The 10,563-nt window shown below is 34.9% G+C and overlaps 1 protein-coding gene across 3 annotated transcripts in view; it reads left to right on the plus strand.

The window, feature by feature from the left end:
- The first annotated feature begins 447 nt into the window (after positions 1–447).
- The window catches only part of LOC106910587 (uncharacterized), a 47,541-nt gene continuing 37,425 nt past the window's right edge, over positions 448–10,563 (plus strand). Inside the window, exons 1-3 of one of the 3 annotated variants that reach the window (XM_088012364.1) lie at positions 448–597; positions 670–736; positions 8,600–9,189. In XM_088012364.1, coding sequence (XP_087868490.1) covers positions 8,656–9,189 — 534 coding nt within the window. In that variant the 5' untranslated portion in view covers positions 448–597; positions 670–736; positions 8,600–8,655. Of the gene's footprint in view, positions 598–669; positions 737–4,269; positions 4,286–8,599; positions 9,190–10,563 lie in introns of those variants that run through there. The other 2 variants (XM_088012365.1, XM_088012366.1) reach the window with 2 other exon arrangements.

Genomic DNA, 10,563 nt, shown 5'->3' on the forward strand with positions numbered 1-10,563 from the left:
GTGTGTGTGTGTGTGTGTGTGTGTGTGTGTGTGTGTGTGTGTGTGTGTGTGTGTGTGTGTGTGTGCGCGCGTGCGCGTTTGTTTGTAATACCTTGTGGGGACAATTTTCCTGACATATACCTGGTCCACACGAGGGGAAACCCTGTTTTTGGGTCAGGGGTCAGATTTAGGGCTAAGGTTTGAATTGAGTTTTGGTTAGGGTTAGGGTTAGGTAAAGGGTAAAGGTAAGGTTTAGGCTGTAGAAATGAATGGAAGTCAATGGAAAGTCCCCACAAAGATAGCAACACAAACATGTGTGTGTGTGTGTGCGTGCGTGTGTGGGTGCGCCTGGGTGTGTGCGTGTGTATGTTCATGCCAGACATGTCCCATCCTTTATCAGCAGAATCCAGACTTGTTGAGCATGACATTTCAGTTTAGAAACAGCCACCAGGATCCAATCATTCAGGCACCTTCTCAGTATTTGGTACACACCTCCAAATGTACAAGTTTCAGAGCAGACATATGAGCAGCCTAACACGCATACCAGCACTCTATTGACAGATGAAATGCAGCATCATTTTGGTGTGTTTATAAAATGGAAATGGAACAACAACTGAGGTACAAAAAATAATACTGTACCTTAATACCTTTGGATAATTTTCTGATTTATTTTTTATCATTTCTACCCAGGTCTGTATTGTGATGGTGTTACCTTTGATATTGTAACTTTGGAGCATGGCTATATTTGGAGAAAATGGTGAGTTTTCATAATCTGATAGATCTGGAGCAACATGGAGAGGGCACATTCTGCCAAGTCAACATGTAACAATCTGGCAAACTGCTTTTAAACAAAAGCTGCCATTTTAAAAGCTGCTTAAGTGATCACAGTTATGAAGCTAGTTTTTTGCACTTTTTATACAGCAATTGTACATTTCTCCATATACATACATGTTTTTCTGTTGAAATGGAAGACAGTTAAGTCCAAAATTATTCATATTGCTAATTTCATCCAAAGTAGAAATTTGTTTTTGATTGGAAATGAGACAGTAATCTATCAAAATGTTACAAAATATTGTAAAAGTGGTGTCAATATTTGAATAAATAATATACGTTATTTTGTGCTTATGAAATAACTGCTGTAAAATTTAAATATGATTCACAATGAACTATTGCATAAGCAGACATGATTGAAATATTATTCCCAATATTAGTTTTAATGCCAGATAATTCCTGACAGACAGAATTGTTTTACTGTGTATGTGTATGGAAAGGTTTCTGGAGGTGTTGAGGTACATCTCCAATACATGTAAAATAGTTTATACATCTCTAAATATCTGTATCCAACTATCGGTCATATATAATGTCTGTGTTTTCTACAATGCCTAAAAACAATTAACAGTTAAACGAGAAAGTGATTTGCTGGGATCAGGTTATGGTCCTCTTCAGGACATTAAACTTTCCCAGTCATAATAAATGTTGTACTCTAGGAGAGTGCACCAGGTATTTGGAGTATTTGAGCATAGCATAGTGTTTTGAGTTTTTTGCTTTATGAACTTGGGAGAGAAGGAATGGACTGAAAACATAGCCGATAAGATGCATTTTGAGTGCAAGCTCGAATTCCACCCAGATTAAAACTGAAGAGCAAACAAACAAACTTCTCACAGAAAGTCCTCTCTTACCTTTACAGTAAGGATGTCCAAATGTTTTGCCATAGGAGCCCAAAATGTCTAGTTGAAACTACTTAGGGATTCACAACATTTTGTATTCTTATTCTTTTTTTTAGCATTATTGCAAAGACTTACTGTTTTCATTTCTACCTCCTCAACAATAAACATACAATGTTACACTGAAACAATCAAAGTAGTTAGATTTCTGTAGAAAAGGCATCTGTAAATCATTGTAGATTTGAAACTGAAAAAGGGTGTTGGAGGTTTGTTCAGTTTAAAAGAAAAAGGCATAAAATATCCAAAATTTTTTGAGTTAGATGCATCCATTTATTAGTCTTGGAAAAATGAAGCAAGAGTAAGCCAGAGTATTGTTTCTTATTGCGGAAAAGACATACCAAAAAAAATCCACAAAAAAATGAATAAGTATGAATGTTTGTGGTCCTATTTAATATTGAGTTTAAAGTAAAAACATGGCTGATAAAAGATAAACAATTTGCTTTGCGCTGTATATTTTCCATTTTCAGGAGATTTTAATTTGTCTGTTTCTACTTTAAAGGGCCTTGCATCAGTGAACACTGCACCCTAGCATTTTTGGACGCTGCTGCTTTAGTGATTTTGATACTAACTTATACACTTTTGAAAATTTTAATATGAAAATAAAATCATCCCACTTTTACAACCTGTCACCAATTGTGCCTCAAATGCACTGAAATAAAAGATAAAAAATTGGCATGACTTCCTTAGGTCATCCTTGTGAAATATTTTTGGTACAATTTGGTCAAACATATCAAGCCCTTGACCCAGAAGTCATTAAACTTTCTTCTGCTGTGGAGCATGTTTTTGCAAATGGTTAAAAATACAATCAAGTTATAGAAACAGGAAGCATGGTAACACTTTATTTGACAGGGTCAAATAAAGTGTCATGACAGTCTAGTGTCATGACAATAAGACTGTCATGACACTGTCATAAACATGACATAACGCCTGTCATAAACATCAGTACGTCTTCATGAATATTTATGACTGTTGTCATAAAGTGTCATTCGGTAAATCATGACATTATTCAAAATGTCTGATATGACAACTTGTCATGAACCTAGACAAAAATGTCCTTAAGTGTTATTACACTGTCAAAATCTTTAACAAAACATTAATTAATATTTACCCTACCTGAAATTAAGCAAAACAAGTAGGACCAACAATAAAGATGCATTAAGCTTTACTACACTGTCAAATGATTTAATAAGAGTCATTAATAATTCCTTTTACATGAAGTGGAACAAGTAACACCAGTTATGAAGATGTCATTAAGTGTTATTAAAGTGTCATTAAGTAAATTGAAAAATGTAGCAACAGTTATGAAGATGTCATTCAGTGTTATTACAGTGTCACATGTTATGCTAACAGAATCATTAATATTAAGTCTTACCTCAAGTGAAGAGGAACACACTGAACTACTTACAACTACCATCATAGCTGAAGAACAAACCCTTTGTACATTGGAATAAAAGAAAAGATTAATTATTCTTCAAACAGAAGGTATAACATCTGGTCAGTATATTGTAACTCTGAAATACTGATTGAAAAATTAAACAGAATTACTTATTCTTTAACTTAAGAAAATGGGTTCTTTCAACAGTCCTAACATTTTTTTTTTTTTTTTTTGCTTTGATTGTGTCATCCATCTCCTTTGTTATAGCTTTCCTGTAACACTCTGAAAACAGGGAGATCTTCTTGTCTTCATTTCCTGGAAGCAGCTCTGGACACCATTAAGGTGTCCAGAAATGCTCAAAAATTATAGCTGTTCTTGCAATAGTTGTGGTCAGTGTTAATCATGGTGAAAGCCTTTTCATGAATTCTAAATTGGTGAATCTCTTCTGGACATTCTCTTAGTGGGTGATGACTCAATTCATTGTGGTCACCTAAAAATTGAATAAAAACAAATAAACAAAAAACAACGTGATCTTAATTCAGCATTTATTTAAGTACCATTCCAAAAATGTCCCTTCCTGCACACTGTCAGAATGGTAGACTGGCAGACAAGTTAACATGACTGGTTGTTATAAAGTGCAATACAATTATTTCCTAACACAAGTAGCATAATGACTATAGCTGAACAAAATTATTCTGATCAAATATTTGTTTGGCAGAAGTTCATACAGATTACCACTGTTATTATTCAGATTGCATCATTTAATGCATAGTTTTAGGCACATGAGTATCTATTCACTTAATGAACATTTGAAAGCATTTCCAATCAGATACTCTGGTATGTTTGCAAGAAGTTTATGAATAAATAAATAGATTAATCACCAGTTTTACATTTGACAAAAATTTGTTGTCTAAAACATAACTTATTAACTCTGGTGGATATTGATTCCTGCTTTCCCTACCCTAATTACCTGTCCCCGCCCACCCCCCTTTCATCTGGAGAAAATAGTAACACAAAAATGACTTACCTAAATTTCTTGGGGAATATTACATCTGCTTCTTTCTCTTTGGTCAAACAGGGACTTCTTTCTCTGGTGCCTGGTCCTTATCATCATCCTCCACAACGTAGCATGTCTTCATTAGCCACATTTGTCCCCCCACCCCCCGCCATGTGTCCTTAGGATAAAATTGTTCTTCATGTGGCTAAGGTCGGCAAAACAAAGAACACAAGAATCATGTCACATCAGCCAAGTTGCTAAATAATGCGCATAAATAATGCGCATAAATAACTTTGACTAACATATTAGCTTTAAATTTGCTAGATTAAAATTGGAGGGAAAAACCTTAAACTACAAAAATGGATAGATTAATTGTAATCACTTATAATATAAATGGAGTAAATAATGCCATAAAGAGAAATAAAATTCTGACCCAGCTGAAAAGACTGAACTGCTCAGTTGCAATGCTTCAGGAGACCCACCTTAGTGAGACAGAACATACAAATCTCAGAAAGGCGTGGGTGGGGCAGGTTTACATTGCTTCATGTGAGAGGAGCAGGCAGAGAGGAGTTGCCATCTTATGTCATAGATCACTAGGCTTTGTGTTAGGGAACACTTATGTAGACAAAAAGGGACGCTACATTTTGGCTGTAGGTACAATTAGAGGGGTGAGAATATCCTTCTTAAACATTTATAGACCTAATAAAGATGATCCTAGCTTCTTCAAGGACATTTCAGCTCTTCTGACAACAAAAGCTGACGGATTTATAATAGCTGGAGGGGATTTCAAATGTGTGATGATCCACAAAATCGATAAACACCCATATGAACAGAGACCAGTGCCCCAGAAGGCTAAATCCTGCCCAGTTTGATTGAATTAATTGCTCGTCCTACAGACCAATATGTGATTTGAAACTTTTAACTATAATACTGGCAAGTCAAATTCAAAAATGTATCCACACAATAATTAAATCAGACCAAACAGGGTTTATAACAGGTCATTAACCTTAACGAATAAATAATATCAGGAGAACCTGAAATGCGATCTCGATGGCGAGACAAAAACAGGATCCTTCAATGCTTCTAACTTTGATGCTGAGAAGGCATTTGATAGGGTGGACCGGCAGTATCTGAAGCACACACTGGAAAAAATGGGATTTCATAGAGATTTTATCAAGTGGATTAGTGTGCTATATTCTGGACCCACATCCAAAGTACAGGTGAATGGATACTCCTCAAAGAAATTTGGTTTAAAAAGAGGAACTAGGCAGGGATGTCCTCTTTCACCTCTACTATTTGCTATCAGTATCGAGCCCCTAGTAGAAAGAATACGGTCAGACCCTAGAATCTGACCGAGTAACAGCATTTGGAGTACCCATAAAACCTCATTGTATGCAGATAACATTATTCTGTATATTTCTAACCCTCTGAGCTCAATCCCTAGGCTTATGACCGGTTTAAAAGAGTTTGGAGAAATCTCACGCTATAAAATTAATGAAACCAAGTCTGACGCTATGATGTTGCTGGGCAAATGGCCTACAGGCTTAAATAAAGAAGTCACCTTTAATTGGTCCAAGAGGGGATTCAAATATTTAGGTGTGATGATTACACCACAAACCTTACATCTATTTAATGGAAATTATGGTAGCTTGATCGCACAAATAAAATCAGACCTGACTAGAGATTCTTCCTCTGTCCCTTTTGGGCAGAATAGAAACTCCCACAATAGAAATTATGGGAGTAAATGAATTTACTCCCACAATTAATGTATTTATTTCAGGCACTACCTATTTGGATACCTGCCCCCACTTTTAAAATTTTGGATAAAATTATTAATAACTTTATTTGGCAAAGGAGGAAACCAAGAATCAGACAGAAATTATTATTAAGCCCAAGAGAAAAAGGTGGCTTTGGTATGCCTAATTTGAAACTGTACTACTGGGCAGCACAACTTTGTGTTGTGGTCGAGTGGCTTGTACAGGATGAGGAGACAAACTGGATTGGTCTGGAGAACAATGCATGCCCGCTGGTACCTCTTGAAGCGATGACATTTATGGAAGGAAAAAAATGGAAGGATTTAAAAATTGAAAATGAATGGATTAATTGTACATACAGAGTTTGGTCTCTAGTGAGGAAGAAAATAGGAGCACCTTTAACAATATCATGCATAATAAAAATAACCAAGATTACTGACTTTTTTCCAAACAAACTGGATGCGGGGGTTATCAGCAGTGGTGGGAAGTAACAAAGTAACAAAGTACTTCGTTAATTTTCGTGTATCTGTACTTTACTTAAGTAGATTTAATAATGGGTACTTTCTACTTTTACTCCACTACATTTTACAGTAAGTATCTGTACTTTCTACTTCACTACATTTCTACAAAAGTGTCCACAGATCTTACCTTTCTTTAAGCTTTCCTTCCAAGTGACGCTAAAAGTTGGACGAAGTCCCCACCATCTGCGAAAGCGACGGTATACATGTCGCCATATCTTGTGATTTATGCAGCGCTATTATATTACTGACAATTAGACGGACATCTTCTCCCGCTCAGAGGAAACCACTGCGCATGTCTGGAGCTCCGCGTGCGAGTAAAGGGGGAGGCGATGGGTGACAACAGTCACGTTATTACTTGGATTTTACGGCGCCACCTTAAGTCCCTTATCTTCACATTTTTAACGGACAAAAAGCGCAACGTGACTTGGATGTAACGAGTAATGATTACTGTTTAAACTTTACCTTTAATAACATAAAGTTACCTAATTTTTAAAGTGCAATCTTTAATACTTTTATAGCAAATTTATATCAGCAATGATTTCTTAATTAATGTCAAGTTGTCATAACAAAGGCATTTTGAATAATGTCAACTTTGTATTAAAAGTGTCATAATTTACCGAATGACGCTTTATGACAACAGTTATAAATATTCATGAAGGCTTATTCATGTTCATGACAGGTGTTATGTTATGTTTATGACAGTGTCATGTCAGTCTTATTCACCCCCTTCAAATAAAGTGTTACTGAAGAAGGTGTATATAATGGAAAGGGTAATGGCAAAATGTCATGTAAAAATGGACATTTTTCTGAGTGTATGGGCTCCAGCTATTAGGAACTAGACCAAAGATGCTATGGGTTATAAAAGGCTGTCAGTCCCCTTTGTATGTCTCTCTCTTTTAATGTAAGACATTGGATATGTGCACCTCCCTTTCATGTGAGCCCATGAGGACCCTTCTAAGAAATGTCAATTGCTGAAATGGATTTAAATGTTTGCTAAGCCTTTTATTTTTCTTTCTCTCTCTTTTCTGTTGTACTATGTATGTGTATGTATAGATATACATTTGCATATATGTTGGATTCATCATTTTCTTAAATAAAGAATGTTACACAAAAAATAAAATAAAAAATTGGAGGGAAAAATCTATTTGCCTGCCTTTAAAATATGTTTAAGATTAAGAGATAACCTTATGGAGTTCAATTACTTTAGCTAATATTAACTTACAGCAAGGTGGGACTGGCTTGAATTGTGTATTGCACTACTTAAAACAGCCTTAAATCATGTTTCAAATGCAACGTTCATAAGTGCTTTATAGACATCTTGTTGTAAAACTTTAGGATCAATTAAATTAAGAAATTTAAGACTAAACAAAATGGCAGAGCAATACAATATTACCACATAAAGCTGCATAATTTTTTAAAGTTTGATTGGTAATACTTTTATAACAAATTTATGTAAGATCATGATTTCTTGGTTAATGCTAAGTTGACATAACAAAGACATTTTTGTCTAGATTAATGCCAAATTGTCATAACAAATACATTTTTGTCTAATGTTGTGGTCATTTATGTAAATTTTGCAAATTGTAATTTCTACTAATTTAGTTTTCTATTTTGGGAAGTGAGAATTTATTTAAGTTAGTTTGGACCCAAATTCTGTAACTTGTATATTTGAATTGATTAGATAATGTTGTTAATTGGTTAGACCATCCCATTAATTTGAGTAATTAAAAACACACCGGGTGCTTGGTGGAGGCACTGTTTGGGAAATGTTTGGTGTGTGGACGGGAGGCTTTTGTAAATGATTTTTTGACCACTTTTTCATACTTGAAACGTCAAATTAAGTTTACTTTCGTTTTTGGCTAAGTTGTAAGAGATTATTAATAATTATTTTGTCGTTATTTTTTACAAGAAATAAAGAATATATTTTTTCAAAACAAATCAAGTTGGAAGTGCGTTCAAATCAAACCACCTGTTACCACCCACAGCCTTTGTTAGAATTTTGGTTTTTGGAAGATAGAAGGCCGCAACATCTAGGTTAATGTCAAGTTGTCATAAAGACATTTTGAATAATGTCAACTTTGTATTAAAAGTGTCAATATTTACTGAATGACAATTGTAATTATTATGTTTATGTGCATCACAACATACAATCTGTAAATCTAATGAAAAATTACACTGCAGCAGTGTAGTTTCTCATCTGTGTTTTAGTTTTTCCTAATCTGTTTTGCTTTCTCATTTCTGTTGAACAGAACACCAAAACGATATGAAGAAAATGGAAAACTGACTGCAGATAACAAACACAAATATGGAACACAAAAGGGACAAAATGGAAGAGGAAACGCAACTCATGAGCCACGTAGCTGAAGATGTTAAACATCTTTGGGAAAATATGAGAAGACAGAAAGGTAAAGGTAAAATCAAATATTTGAAGAAAAAAGTGAGGCCTGACATGCAGAGAGTTATTTTTGAACCAGATGAAATCAGAAAAATGTTACATACTATCCAAGAAGACACAAAACTTTGCAAGAAACACTTTTTTGAAGAAAAGACCCAAATGAAATGGATGAGTTTTCAGGCTGAGAAAAGGAAAAAAAAGCTTGACCAGAAGTTCGAAAAAATAATTCAAGAAGGTGATCAGTTAGACATTCTGAAGAAAAAAATGGACCAGCAAAGACAAGAGACTGAAAAAAAATGGAAAGAAATATTGACTTTAACTTTGATTTCAGAAAAAATAAAAATTAATTTAGAAAAATCTACTGAAGAAATTAGAAGCACAAACGCGGAAATGCTCAAAACCCAACAGAAGATCAAAAAGAGCAATGAAGTAAAACCATACATGGTAAGTATTTTTTAAAATTTGCCTTATCAACTAAAAGTGGGAAGCCAAACATTTTAAAGGTTATTTTAAAAATACAGAAGTAGAAATGCATTTAAAAAAAATATTTTTTAGTACCTGTGTTTTTCGAGTTTAAGTTTGGAGAACAGAGTTGCAACTTCTTCAGGCTTTAAATACAGTTATTGCCTTTAGTACAATATTCTGATAACATGAGATCTTTGTTTTTTCCCCAATGTACATTTACTAAAGAATATTCTTTTTTCACACTACAACAGGGAAAATCTTTACATGACCAATTACAAATATAGTCACTGCCAGGGCCAAGAAAGTGCAAAGAAATGTCTGCATAGTAATGTTGGTCATGGTAAATTTAAAAAAAAAAAAAAACTTAAAGTGGATAAGCTCTATATTTTTTCTTCAACTGAAACTGAATAGTAACTGATTGATGTAGATCAGGGGTCCCCAAATGTTTTCCTGTGAGGGCCACATAACTTTTCCTTTCTCTGGTGGGGGGCCGGAGTCAGTTTGTAACAGAAAAAGTGTGACGATTGCAGAAGTGCCTAAATTTGAGTCATAACAGGTCAATTGAATATCACATTTCTTACGGTTGAAAAATAAAAAGTTGCCAAGTTTAGATTTAACTGAACTGATTATGGTAGTTTTGGTAACTGTAACAGTAAAAGTGCTGATCCTTCGTGTCTCCTACTAGCATCTGCTAAATGAAAATGGGCGCCTTCTTCTTCTTTAGATTTCAACGGCAGCTTGCATCCATTAATTTTGCACTACTCCCACCTATTGGATCCTAATATGTATGCCTCAAATTCTCATAGTGATCCCAGTATTATTTAAAAAACCGAAAAATCTTCTTTTTCCCCTCAATGCTATTTAACTGATCAACAACATTTTCAAATTTCAATTCCTTAATAAAACCTAATTCCGTTTTAATGGGCGCTTTCTTCTTTTATTTCCAATTTTGACTTCCAATGATTCACTTCCTCCTAAAGAGCCCTCTGGTGGCCACATATAAGCCGCATAGTTTAAAGCTTAGGAAAAAAGTAGCAGCGGCTTAAAGTCCGGAAAATACGGTATATGAAAAAAATAGATAAATGCTCTCAGGTATTGTTCAGGGGGCCGGACAAAATGTGGAGGTGGGCCAGATCTGGCCCACCTCCAGATCTGGCCCACCTCCAGTAGTTTGGGGACCACTGATGTAGATAATTATTAGTTCTAACTTGGGAGATAATACTTGGAGAATTTTACACTTCTGTCCTCTAAACTCCCACATTTTGAGGCCATTTCTGACAGACAGTATGCCTCTTTTTACTTGGAAGATCTTGCAGTTTAAAACATGCTAATGCATCTGTGTTGCTATTTTAG

This window comes from Poecilia mexicana, unplaced genomic scaffold (genome assembly GCF_051168715.1).
Source record: "Poecilia mexicana isolate PSO_F unplaced genomic scaffold, ASM5116871v1 scaffold_14, whole genome shotgun sequence".
In the NCBI taxonomy this organism is placed as follows: Eukaryota; Metazoa; Chordata; class Actinopteri; order Cyprinodontiformes; family Poeciliidae; genus Poecilia; species Poecilia mexicana.